Source organism: Pogona vitticeps, chromosome 1 (assembly GCF_051106095.1).
Source record: "Pogona vitticeps strain Pit_001003342236 chromosome 1, PviZW2.1, whole genome shotgun sequence".
NCBI classification, from domain to species: Eukaryota; Metazoa; Chordata; class Lepidosauria; order Squamata; family Agamidae; genus Pogona; species Pogona vitticeps.
The window spans coordinates 337,944,024-337,958,401 of record NC_135783.1 but is presented as its reverse complement, the minus strand read 5'-3'; the positions used below and the strand labels follow the sequence as shown (position 1 = coordinate 337,958,401).

At 41.6% G+C, this 14,378-nt stretch overlaps 1 protein-coding gene across 13 annotated transcripts in view; it reads right to left on the bottom strand.

The window, feature by feature from the left end:
- The window catches only part of EVL (Enah/Vasp-like), a 180,594-nt gene that overhangs the window by 25,491 nt on the left and 140,725 nt on the right, over positions 1-14,378 (bottom strand). For 8 of the 13 annotated variants that reach the window (XM_078383775.1, XM_078383773.1, XM_078383774.1 and 5 more), the window contains exons 4-5: positions 8,948-9,011; positions 2,527-2,591 (exon numbers count right to left, since the gene is read on the bottom strand). In XM_078383775.1, the coding sequence (XP_078239901.1) occupies positions 2,527-2,591; positions 8,948-9,011 (129 nt within the window). Of the gene's footprint in view, positions 1-122; positions 1,032-2,526; positions 2,592-8,947; positions 9,012-14,378 lie in introns of all 13 variants that reach the window. The other 5 variants (XM_072986656.2, XM_072986654.2, XM_078383772.1 and 2 more) reach the window with 1 other exon arrangement.

Sequence of the window (14,378 nt, the reverse complement as noted above, 5' to 3'; positions counted from 1 at the left end):
GGGTTTCAGCTGAAAGTTAAAAGTATTCCCTGTGTATGGCTTTAGGAATTTTCCTAACAGAACAAACTGGCTTGCCGTTATTATTTTTTTAAAGGCATTATGCTTGCAAATCAAGTACTTACTGAAGTGGGAAATGGTTGATGAAGTCATGTAAGGAGGGATCCTCTTGGACAAATTCACCTCAGATACATCGGCATAATGAGGAGGCAACGGAACAAAATGTGACATGGACGGATAGAGTTGGTGCGGATAATAAGGCAAGTGTTGAGAGGACCGAGAGAAACCCTGGATAAAGGACCCAGATGGGCCAGTTATAACGGGTAGATGTGAAACAGGCACAGCTTCTAAGTACGAGAAAAAGGACCCATCCATTCTCTTTACTTGGGTCCTGGAGGAACTTGGAGGAATTCGCGTGGCTAAAAGTTCTTCATGGTGGCCATTCAGACCTAGTTGAGGTACATTTGCTGAGTCATCTTGGACCACTGTATCTGTAGACCCTCGGGTACTGCCATTTGGGGCAGGAATCACAGGAAGGACTACTGGAATATGGGGCTGTAGAACCAGCCCCTTCTGTATGGGGGGCAGAAGGGTCACAGGAGGAGAAGAAGACTGAGGAGAATATGAGAGAGAGGAACATCTGAGAGGTTGATGAGGAGTGAAAGGATAATGGGAAGCTGGGACAGGAGGGGACAGAGAGATCTGCTTGGTGCTTCTTGTGACTGTCCTGTGGCCTGGCCAGGCTGGAGGAAAAGAAGGGCCTGGAGATGTTGGGAACTCAGGCGCAGGTGGTCGGTGGCAATGAAGAGGGGATTCTTTGGCCCCATGAGCAGTAGCTCTGAAAGATCCTTTGCTAACAGGTCCAGGGAGAGGAGGAGGAGGAGGAGGAGGAGATGCTGAGGAGATAACTTTGGCATAAGGAGGAGGTGGAGGAACAGCGGCAGAGGAAGTAGAAGCGTTGTAGTTACTGTAGTCTGGAGGAGGAGACTGGCAATGGAAAGGGGAAGAAGACACTTTTATCTGAAGGGTGGAAACTAAAAGGGACAGAAAAGAAGAGGGGAGGGGGGGAAAAGAATGAAATGGATTGATACTGAGAAATGAACAAAAGGTACCATGATTAGAGGGGAGGGAGAAGAACAAAAAACAAAACAAAGCAAAACAAAAACAAAGGAAAATCAAGCCAGCACTCAAAAGGGTGCAGGGGAAGGTTAGTACAGTCAAAGGTTTAGGTTTAAGGGTATCCAGATGAAGCCAGAAAAGCTGCTATTTATTTTAGTTCACAGACAACGTGCAACACAGTACTGCCCTTGTCTGGTGATAATTATCACTCTCTTTTGGTCACCATCCTTGATCACACCTCCAAATCCTACTCAATCAGAACATTATTTTATTTTTCAAACCCTCCACATGCAATTCACAGGTGTTTATTTATTCCATTACCTACTGGATTTTTACCTTTTTCTTATTTCTTTTAAGACACTTCTGGATACTCTCCCATTCAAGCACTGATCAGGTAGCCATCTATTTTGGAATGCTGATGCCAAAATGAGAGCATCAGGTGTGTTCAGGCCATTTACTCAGCCTGAAGGAGCCTGTAAACTATCAGCAGTGTCCCTCTGAACTGGCTGATGGAATTCTGTGCTCTACATATAATGTTGCCTTCATGCTAAGGGGAAACAGCTAATGTCATATTCATAACAAAACTGAGTATGTAGCCAATGTACAGGAACATCTGTTTACAATGCAGCAGTGCACTGAACTTAAAATGTATCTTGTATGATTATCACTCCTCGTGTTACTTTAGTGGGTTGATTGCCACTTCTGTATGGTTGCACACATGAAATTAGGAGACCACACAGGAGGAGAGTATGTTGTGATTAATCTCCCTGCTAACATAGTTGGCTCCCAAGCTGAAGAGGAGCTTGTGTGGTCAGTTCCATGTTACTAGGAGGACGGTGACAAACAGCCACACAGAAGCAGAAACCAGGCAGCTATAGCAAAGTAAAGAAATGGCATTTAAATTAGAACAGCTAAGAGCTTATTTTCTGTTGTTTTACAGAATCAGACATGTGGCTTCACAGTGACACAATGCAATCTTGTAGAGCCTAAAAATGAGCCCCTCTCATATTATATTCTCCATGTCCGTATGCCAATATGGAGCAGAATGTGGAATTAAAATAAAAATCTATCCAACATGAGCTTCCCATTAGCATCCCACACAATTTAAATGAAAATCAATTTAATCCTGAGGTGTGACAATGCCCTTGAGACAATCAAAAGCCACTGAAACAGCACTGCACAGATAGCTGAGTTTTTCAACTTCACAACATCTATATATCAGTACTCCTCTATGTACTACCATGCCTCGCCTTTAATGTCTGAGTGAAATGTTTCCAAAGCACAGAATAATTATAGCAGTATACCACAGGCCAAATATTTTCCTTACAGCACAAGAAACAGCCAAGAGTTAAGAGGAGGAAAGCAGGGAAAAGCTTGTGTCTGCATTGCTTCCAAAAACACAATACATGCCTGTGGTAGAGGTTCTCCTTTCCAAAGTCTCCTGGCGCTGTTGCTGCTGTTGCTCCATTGCTTGCCTAAAAGAAAAGGATTTAAAAAGCATCTTGGTTTAGGTTCCAAAAATGCATTTGAACAAATGCTCTCTAGAATGAGGCAGGTCAAAATGAACAAAGATTTCTACACCTTGGTTGGGAGACTGCAGAGATAATCTCTTCACTCCGGTGGTACACGAGAAAGTTAAAAAGTTGATTTCATTTCAAATGTGTTTTTGAAGCCCATAATGCTTTAATCCAGCAACTGGGACTTCATATGTAACCTAAGTGTGTCAGAAAGGATATACCATGGAGCCCATGTCTTTAGTAGAGGTGGACATGAACCAGTTTGTTCCTGGTTGGTCGCAGTTTGTAACAGTGGCAGCACAGGTGCTGCTGCTTCTCTTCCTGCCCCCTCAGATTCAACCAGCCACTCGTCAGGCGCAGCTCGCTTGTTTTTTCCCACCTCCTTGGCTAATCTCCCAGTCACGGGCAAGAGCACAGACTTCTCTGCCCCTTTTGCCTGAGTGGGAGATCAACCAAGAAGGTGGGGCAGAGAAGCGTGAGCTCTTGCCGGGATTGGAAGTTCAGCTGAGGAGGTGGAAACAACAGGCAAGCTGGGCCCAACGAGTCAGAGGAGGCCTTTATGAACTGGGATGAACTGGTTCATGCCCATCTCTAGTCTTCAGTCTTTTTCACTTTGCTGAAAGCAATTTTGTTTTTGAGTCCAGATGCTCAAACAAGAATGTTTCACAAGAGCAAGTGACACCTGGTTGATTTTGCACCTACCTCAGTGCTTCGACTTGCCACTATTAATCAGTTCATCTCTAAGCTGCTGACAGAAATACAGTGTCAGAAACTGCCATCTCCCAATATTTTTCCAATTACCTTACTCTTACAGAACGGAAGGAAACACCTGGTCAGCACTAGGGTACACCCTGGCACTTTCTACCATCACTACACAGAGCTACTGTGGTGGCTGAATTTCAGTGTGAATCTTAGCAACTGCTGAACCTCAGCAGTTACAGCAGGAACCCTGACAATGTGGCCTCTGGACCCAGTGTGATCCCAGCTGAAACCCTAAGAGGCTGCTTCAGTCCTGATATATCAGAATGACCATTGATCCCTGTAGTGTTCACCCTTGTTACGCAACAAGTTATGAATTATTCATGAGTTATATGCTAATGTGGTTAAGAGGTGGGGCCACAAGAGATGCTAAAAGGCATAGCCTGAGAGAGGAGGGGAGTCAGTCGAGTCTGAGTTGAGTTCAGTCTGTGTTAGGAATCAGAGAGAGAGAAGGATAGTTTGGGGAGTGATTAGTCTGAGTGTAGTAAACTGTGATAATTACTATAGAAAGTTAATATTGAAGCTTGATGAAACTTGAAGAAAGCGCTTATAAATTGTTCCAGAAACCAACTGTAATCAATAATATGTTCTGTTAAAAAGTCAGTACTGAATGGACTGTTGTCTTTTCTAAGTAAAGTAAGTCGATAAGGAGATCAATTGGTGGCAGCATGTCAAGAGGTGTTTTGGTTTGCCTTTGTGAGCTCTGTGTTTAGTGAGATATAGAGGGGCCACGAGGGCAAACGCCATTGATCCCTAATTCCAGAAATGATTGATTAAATCAGAAGGATTCTGTTCTGTCTGGGAGAAGAAGCAAGGAGGAGGAAAGAAGGGGTGCTAGATTCAGATATAACTGGTGCTGTGTAGGTGGTGCAAACTACTGTAAACACTCCCTTTTTTTTCTTCCCCACATCAGCTTCCCCTCCTCTAGTAAAATCAGAGCATGGCCCTTGAGCCACATTCAGGCACCATAAGCCCAAATGCAGTCATCCCACATCATTGGTCCCTCAGTCCCTCTCCCTCCAAATTTTTCTTAAAAATCAAGAAATACAGTGGTGCCTCACTTCACAACGATAATCCGTTCCGTTCAAATCGCTGTTAAGCGTGAAATCGTCGTCAAGCGAAATTAAAAAACCATTGAAATGCATTGAAAACCGTTCAATGCATTCCAATGGGCGAAATACCTCATCGTGCAGTGAAGATCCTCCATAGGGCAGCCATTTTGCGGTGCCTGTATAGCGAGGAATCCATCCTAAAAACAGCGGGGAGCCATTTTGCACAGCGGGCGGCCATTTTGTGACCTGCCAACCAGCTATTTAGAAATCATCGTAATGCGAAGAATCGGTTCCTGAAGCAAGGAACTGATCGCCGTGAAGCAAATTTCCCCATAGGAACATCATTTTGCGATCACAATAGCGATCGCAAAAAACCCATCATAAAGCAGATTCATCGTTCAACGAGGTAATAGTTAAGCGAGGCACCACTGTATTCATGAAACTGCTTTGTCCTTAATGGGACTGGGAGCCAATTTTTGAAGCAACCGTGTCCCAAGAGCCATTTTTGCCACTAGAGGGTGAAAGAGAGCTTTCTTACATTAAAAAAGGTTAAGATAAATGGGGGTGGCAGAAGGATGAACCTCCAAGGTCCAGGGTGGGCATTTGTAGCTCCTGTACTTCTGGAGGTTGCCCACACCTGCAGGAGATGCCTCTTTTGCCAAAATCTTATTGCTTAGTGTAGTAAGTTGAACTAACCTAGGCCCGTTTAATCAGTGGGAATCTGTTGAGTCAACTCCTTTGTAAATTCCCTTGATTCAAACTGGCCTACTTTTGCTGTAACGTACTATGCTAAAGTAAGTCACAAGTAGGTCCATTTGAATCAATGAAATTTACAGACTGATTGAATGGTCCTACTCTAGTATGAGTTAATATGCTAAGTAATATGCCACCACAATAATTTCTCTCATGTAGGGAATAAATTCTGAACCAAGTTCGAGGCAACTCAAGGGAAGAGAAATGTCAATGCAGAACTATTTATATTACATTATTTCGTGATGCATCCACATTTTATATGAACAAAATCTTCCAGTAATCCAATATTATATGACCTGGAAGACCAGGCTTCTTGGCCCATAGGTCCGTAATCCTGGACACAAATTTTCAGTCTCCAGAGTTGCAGATGTTGTCACTCGCTGAAGTTGAACAATCTCTTGTGACATAATAAGTCACAGTTTACAAAGCTATGGGCAAGAATTGTGGTTGAGCATGTATTCCTTGCTTCCTGTTCCCTTCTTTCATTGTATGTGATTATCTATCTATCTATCTATCTATCTATCTATCTATCTATCTATCTATCTATCTATCTATCTATCTATCTATCTATCTATCTATCTATCTATCTATCTATCTATCTATCTATCTATCTATCTATCTATCTATCTATCTATCTATCTATCTATCTATCTACAGTTGTGTTCAAAATTATTCAACCCCCAATGCTGTAAAGGGGTTTAGGGACTATAGTGTACATTTGGAATTGTATTCAGAATGAAATCCTACAAGGACGTTTTAAAGAACCAAATGCAACTAAAATAACATCAGTTGTTTATGTAATACAGTAGTAAATGTTTCTTTTGTGGTTTCTTCATTGCCACAATTATTCAACCCCTTAAAGACTACCACTCTGCAGAAGAGAGGTTCATTCAGGTGTTGTCGATCAGGTATTGAAAACACCTGTGGATGTCACTGAGCACCAATCAAGCATAATAAGCACCAATTAGGCAGCTTTAAAATGACTGTGATACTCAGCTCCTTCTAGACATTTACTGGTGTGGTTACAAACATGGTGAAGTCAAGAGAATGGTCCAGGAAGACAAGAGAAGAGGTGATTTGTCTTCACAGGAAGGGCAATGGCTATAAGAAGATTGCAAAGAAGTTAAACATACCAAGAGACACCATAGGAAGCATCATTCGCAAATTCAAGGCAAAGGGCACTGTTGAAATGCTACCTGGTCGTGGAAGAAAGAAGATGCTGACTTCGACTGCTGTGCGCTACCTAAAGCGTAGAGTGGTGAAAAGTCCCCGTGTGACTGCTGAGGAACTGAAAAAAGATTTGTCAGATGTGGGTATAGAAGTTTCAGCTCAGACAATAAGGCGCATACTGCGTAATGAAGGTCTCCATGCCAGAACCCCCAGGCGCACCCCCTTGCTGTCTCCCAAGAATAAGAAGAGTCGACTGCAGTATGCCAAAAGTCATGTGGGCAAACCACAAAAGTTGTGGGATAGTGTTCTGTGGACTGATGAAACAAAATTAGAACTGTTTGGGCCCATGGATCAACGCTATGTTTGGAGGAGGAAGAACAAGGCATATGACGAAAAGAACACCTTGCCTACTGTGAAGCATGGCGGAGGGTCAATAATGCTTTGGGGCTGTTTTGCTTCTGCAGGTACAGGGAAGCTTCAGCGTGTACAAGGTACCATGAATTCTCTTCAGTACAAGGAGATATTGGATGAAAATGTGATGCAGTCCGTCACACACCTGAGGCTTGGGAGACGTTGGACCTTTCAACAGGACAATGATCCCAAGCATACCTCCAAGTCCACTAGAGCATGGTTGCAGAGGAAAGGCTGGAACATTTTGGAGTGGCCATCGCAGTCACCAGACTTAAATCCGATTGAGAACCTCTGGTGGGACTTAAAGAAAGCAGTTGCAGTGCGCAAGCCTAAGAATTTGACTGAACTGGAGGCTTTTGCCCATGAAGAATGGGCAAAGATACCCGTAGATCGCTGCAAGACACTTGTGTCAAGCTATGCTTCACGTTTAAAAGCTGTTATAACTGTAAAAGGATGTTGTACTAAGTACTAAGATTGAATGTCACTTGGGGGTTGAATAAAAACTAATAATGATGTGAGCACAGAAAAGACATTTGTGGTTATTTCATTATAAACTTAAGGTTATATTTCTCTGACCTACAAGTGCCTCTTTCATGTAAATGTAAGCAAGATGACTGAATGATCAAAATCAATGTCAAAATGGCCAAAACATTCAATTTCAGTGGGGGTTGAATAATTTTGAACACAACTGTATCTATCTATCTATCTATCTATCTATCTATCTATCTATCTATCTATCTATCTATCTATCTATCTATCTATCTATCTATCTATCTATCTATCTATCTGTCTATCTATCTATCTGTCTGTCTGTCTGTCTGTCTGTCTGTCTGTCTGTCTGTCTGTCTGTCTGTCTGTCTGTCTGTCTGTCTATTTATAATAGTCTGTTGGCAGACTATTCCATAGGCGAGGGGCCACTGCCAAGAAGGCTTGGTTTCTTGCTCTTTCTCTCTGGACCTCTCTCGAGGACAGGCCCCTCAGCTGCCTGTCCTGGCTAGAACAAGTGATTCGGGTAGATCTAGGTGGGAGGAGGCGCTCAGCAAGATATCGATGTCCTAAACCATTTAGGGCTTTATATGTCATCATTAACACTTTGAAATAAATGCAGAAATGAACAGGCAGCCAGTTCCGGGCAGGCAGAGCAGGGGAAATATGCTGATATTTTCTCATCCTGGTGAGACATCTGGCCACCGCTTTCTGCACCATTTGACACTTCCGCATCACTCTCAAAGATAGCCCCACGTAGAGTGCATTACAGTAGTCTAATCTTGAGACCACACGCGCATGGACTAGAGTGGAGAGCGCCCCAACATCAAGATAGGGATGCAGCTGAGTAATCCGCCTGAGATGGAAACAGGCCGAACGGACCACTGACACGGCCTGGGTTTCCATGGTAAGCGCTGGATCCAGATGGACCCCAAGATGCGAACCTCACTCTTTGTGGTGAGAGTCAATCCCCCAAAAGAGAGGAAGCTTCCCAAACGACCAATGATTTAGGCATGCTCATCTTGGTGTGCATTTTAATGCAGTTGATGATGATAAGTTAGGTGTAAATGTACAACTGCCCTAATATTAGTTAGCAAATATATCAGTTTTGGAGGACACTGTTCATTAAGATAATTTAATTAAATGCTGTTTTAGGGTCTGATGAAGAAATCAGTAGTTTTTACTTAGTGTCAAGCCAATTTGTGATGCTTTCCATCGTAAAATATGGCCTATAAATATATTTTATCATCATCATCATCAAGAAGAGAGAGAAGCAGCCACTGCTGCAGCTGCAAGGATCTGATCAAGCTTGAATGCAAATCAGGATCTTTGTGCTGAAGACATTTAAAATGGGAACAGGAGAGAGGGAGTCATGGTGCCTATCTGAGATAGATCACTGTCCAAAGCTGCCTTGATAAGTGAACACCTGGTTCATATATTATGACTGCTAATGCACATCTACGCTCAAATATGTCTAACAGAGTTTCTATAAGTTATCACAGGAATACTTCAAACCTGAACCAATTACAGAGGACAATTCTGACATAAGAAGTAGCAACTGTGAAAAATTAGGAATCACAGCAAATTGCATAGAATTGGATTCCTGAAGGTTTGATGAAAACACTAGGGTAAAAAAAGGCAAAATATTAATTTGCAATGTTACCGCAGAGTTTTGCTCCTTACCTTCTCTGAATTTCCATATCATCTGGAGAAGGTCCATTCTGAACCTGGCGTTGAGCTGTTGGACCTAAAAGACATTAAAATAATACTTACATATTACAGTTATCAATGCAATGGCAGTAAGAAAGAGTTTTATATGGAACATGAAGGACTAATTAAATTGAAGTAGCATCCATTGGCCAATCACTACACAGTGAGTCTTCACGGTCCATGGATCTTTGGTTCTGCTGCTTCTATCATTCTGTTGTTGACTAAAAGGTCAGTAAAGGAAGTACAAAATCTCTCAAAATCATTGACTGGTGGCACTCAAATACAGTACTATCATCATGGAGTAAAAAAGCTTGTCAAGAATGTGAAAATGAGGTTTTTTTTTAAATTTAATATTTTCAGACAGTGGATAAGTGAAACCATGGGTACTGATCCTGTGGATATAATGGTCCTATTGTATTCTGAAACTGGTTTCTCTGTGTTGCCATTCCTGATGTCAGATTTGTATCCATTTATTCTTTTCCTGCCAACTTAGCAATTCAAAAGCATGTAAAAATGTGAGTAGATAAATAGGTGCCACCTTGGTGGGAAGGTAATGCGTTCCATGTCTAGTCATGCTGGCCACGTGACCATGGAAACTGTCTTCGGAAAAACGCTGGCTCTACGGCTTGGACATGGGGATGAGCACCGCCCCCTAGAGTCGGACACGACTGGACTAAATGTCAAGGGGAACCTTTACCTTTACCTGTTCTTTTGTGTAGAAAATGGCAAGCAAATGAGCCCTTGACGTTGCAGATAATATTGCTGAGGCCTGAGATGGTACTTCCAGTGTAGAGGGTATGATATCTAGGTTTGTGACAAGGTCTTGATCTCTCTCCCTTTCCCCATGTTGGTTTGCCTGTTGTGTCTCAGTAGTTGTTAGCAGATTGCCTGCAGGCAAGTATGGGCTGGCTCACGAAAACGCATCTTATCAACTATGCTGACCAATGTAAAATTTAAATTTCAAGCCAGTAATTGTTATATACTGTCAAGTTGCTTGTAATGTATGGCAACCTATGAATTAATGACCTCTCTAAATTCCTATCATTAAAAGCTCTGCTGAAACTTTCAATGCTCAGGTTTTGCATATCAAAGGCCATACTGTAGCTTACCAAACTAGATGCACTCTTAACTGCACCTTTGCACATTATGTGCAAGTATTAAAAATTCAAATAGCTTCAGCTGTGCAGGATGAAAATTATCAGGACACAGCAGGCATGGAGGAAGATTTTAACCTTTTCATTGCCTGTTACTGATCTGAAGAAGGCATCTCCTTCAAATCTCCCCCTGCAACAGAAGGAACGCCCACAGTGGTGTGAATGGGGAATTTGTCTCCAAAGCCAATACCTGCTTTGGTGGATGAATCTTCCTCAGAATCGTGGTGGAGAGAAAAAGAGTTATATTATTGTGTAATGATGTTGTAAGCCGCCTAGAGTGGTCATGTTACCAGATAGGCAGGATATAAATAGAATGAATGAATGAATGAATGAATGAATGAATGAATGAATGAATGAATGAATGAATGAATGAATGAATGAATGAATAAATAAATAAATAAATAAATAAATCCCCCCTTCTGCAATTCTGATTGTCTGGTCTCTATCACTACTCTTATCTGTATTTTTCAAAACCAGCACATTATTTATTTAATTATTTATTTTATTTCTGAAATTTATATACTGCCCCATTAGTGCATAACACGACAAGCAGAACTACAATCAAACAGCAAAAACGAAAAAATAATAGACAAAGGTGTAAAAGCAAAAAACATTAATGCATGTTAATTTGCAAGGATGCAGTCAACTGGGCCTTAACTGGGCAAGTAGATGCTTGCATAGTTTCATGAAGTAAACATGGCCAGGTCTTAGGGTTACTAAGCCAAGATATAAAGGAGCCTTGTACCTTCCCACAGTTTCCCCACTGCCCCTTTTCCACATGCCATAACTACAAACTTCCCAGGTTAATGGACCATAGTTTCCTTCTACTTGTGATTTCGGAAACCATTCTTACAAGGTTCAAAACACAATGAATTTTAAAGCTATTCCCTAAAGCTGATTTCATGTTTGTACTGAATCTAGGAGCCGCAGTTTCCTAGTTTGTGTGTAACAAGGCATTATGGTTAATTAACTTAGAAAAGTCTTTGGCCATCGGATTAACAGCAGCTAGCAACCTTGGGTCCCTAGATATTCTTGGACTTCAGCACCCAGAAGCTTTCACCACTAGCTGTGCTGGCTGGGCGTTGTAGTCCAAGGACATCTGGGGACCCAAGGTTGGGAACCACTGAGCTAGGAGGTATGCTGACTGCTATTCCAAGGAACATATTTAAAATTATGGGATGCAAAAAATCTCACTGAGATATATGCCAATATAGCTCTATGTTAATAAATAGATTTCCTCCACATAAACAGTAGCTTGTTATTTTACAAAAAAGACTAAAAAAAAATTCAGGTTCCATGCCACTCCTTACAGCCAATATCCCAAAGTCATGCTGAATGGGAGATTCTGAGAACTACAGCTGCAAATGTAACTTTTCCAAGTTCTCTCATAGACACTGCACATTAAACATTCTGTTAGCTGTAAGATAAAAGTTTGGCAAGACTGGAATAATGTTCTGTGGCAAGAAACCAGGTCACTTTCAAAGAACCCAGAACAGAGAAAAGAGTTTCTGTCATGCGAGCTAAAATCCTCTTTCTTAGAACAGCAAATCACAACTAGAGTTGGCCTATTGAATCAATGGAATTTATGGAACAAGTTGATTCACCAAATCCTCATGGATTTCATGGGTCCACTCTAGTTGTGACTTACTATGCTAAGCAATAGGATTTCAGCCATTGATACCTAAGAAGAGAAAAGAAGAAAGGTGCTGTGCTGAAGATACGTTCAGGTCAGAACCAACCTTAGTCCTACAAATTGCCTGAAGACTACTTATTGTCTAATTAAACATCCTCAATGCTTTATAACTACCCTGTTTCCCCAAAAATAAGACCCAACCTCAAAATAAGTCCCAGTATGACACACAGAGGGAGCACCAATCACAGCACTTAAAAATATGACGGAGTCGTAGGAAGAATCATTATGATGTACTATAGTTCTTTTCCTTTTCCCGCCCTAAAGTTGGATTTCCAAAAAGAAATAGAAGCAGAATGGAAAAAACACAGAATAACAACTATACCTTGACAATGACAGGTCCTATAAAATGTGAGTAGATCATGCATGACCAGCATAGACACTTTAGCTAAAAGCACTCTTGTTGGTCCCTTTTCACTGAACAGCTTGGGACAACTTCATGCGCTTTTTAAAAATATTGCTTATGAACATTAAGATCTATTAGTAATGATGCCGTCCTCCTTCTCCTAAGCTTCCTCCTGAACTGCAGTGTGACCTGTAAAATGGGACAGTTTTCAGAAATTGGCTAAAAGGAATATCTCTTGTTTCCCTACTTGTCAGGTGAGTGGACTCCTCTGCTACCTCAAACTCATCCAGAACTTTCACTGCTAATGTCTGAAGTCTCCTTCCATGCACTGCATTGCAAGAAAATCCCTGCATTTTGCAAAATAATCCTGTAATTCAATCTTCAGCATATTCTTGGGACTGATCCCGGAAACACAGCATATTAAGTTCTAAGGCCACTTTCTGCTGATGACAATTGTCCAGGATGTCTCGTGGCCCAAAGAACTTGGGCTCTTTTCGTTTCAGCACCTGCTGGTGTCTTTTAAAACCAGCTATGGAAGGCGCAAACTGGTTTGTTTTCAACTCAAGTACTTGCAACTGGGCAAAGAGAAACCAATAGCAACATGGCTACAAAGAAGACTATTAGTAGCTTCCCAAATCCCTTGTAAATCGAGTTCTGTGGTACTTAAATGCTCCTGATACTAGACAGCTGTTCTATCGAGAGTTTAAACTTTTTTAACTGAACTACTTACTGAACAACTATTTATTCTTTTATTCTCCAGTGTCCTGGAACAGTTAAAACAGTGTTCCTTCATAGACTCATAGTTTCCCCAGTGTTGACTTTCTTTGTGTTCTTGCAAAGTATGAGTAAGTTCCTGCATACACAGGGAAAATTCTGAAGGCTTGCAGGAAAATCTTGGTTTTTACAGGATATAATAACGATGATGGTGATGGTGATGTGCCTTCAAATCAATTCTGACCTACGATGACCCTTTTCCAGGTAGAAAGTACTCAGAAACGTTTTACCGTTCCCTTTTTTCCAGGGCATCCAGGGACTCTGTAGCTCACCCAAGGCCACCCAGGCTGGCTCTTCTCCCAGGAGGAACGGTGGGGAACTGGACTCCCAACCTCTGGCTCCACAGCCAGATACCTAAACCACTGAGCTATCTGGCCAGCATCTCACTAGAAATAGAATACAGAAAACACCGGGACTGATGGCCACACATGAGGAATGCCTTTCTTCTGCCTCCAGATGTTGGCAACAGAAAGAAGAGTACAAGTGCCAATTTGTAGATGGGTAAAGTCAAGACAATGTGAAAAATGAGATTCACGCTTCTCCAAATCCCAGCTGCTCTTTCCCTCACCCAATAATCTTCTGAACTAGGAGTGAGCCTCAGAATGCCCATACAAAATTATAAGCTCTCTTGTGCCACCTCAAGGGGTATAAAAGGAATTATTGTGTTTTGCAACTCCCAAAAACCCTGGACTCCCCTTAACCAAAACAAATGCTTGCAATTTAAAAAACAACACACAATTGGCCACTAGAGAGTACAAGAGGGCTTTTCCAGTTTTAAAAAACCCTCTTTTTAAATGGTGGTTGTGGGTTTTTCAGGCTCTTTGGCCGTGTTCTGAAGGTCTTTTAAAATATTTTATAGTATTTTGAGGATGGAGAGGGAGCAGCTGCTGCATTCCACAGGACAGTTGGGTCTGTATATGCCTTCAGATCTTTGGAGGTTGCCTGTCCCTGCTTCCTGGTAGTAAGAACTCAAAAGAGATCAGAGTGGTTGGAACAACACTTGATCCCTCTTAATTTTCAGAGGCCTGTTCCTTTATTAATACTGTGTCCCTGCCCCTATTGTTCCACAATACTGTAACTCTCAGCTCACACCCCAAATAGACACAAGACATGACATGAATGATGCTAGGTTCCCATTTACCAACAGAAAAAGGAAGACACATCCTAATTCTCAACTTTATGCCAAAACTTCACATGCCCAGCTCTCTCAGTGTTATCACCTACCTACCTAATTCAGTATTCAATATGCAGCATGCACATATCTATTGGAATTTCCAAGAGGAGAGGTAAAAGCGAAACACCTTTCATTTAATCATGCTCCTTTCTGTTTCTAAAATTATTTTGTTGAATCTCTCTTACAAACTCAAATGTAACAAAACATATAAGATCAACATGCACAAAAAGGTGTTCATGTATACCTATTTAATGCACACAAAATGT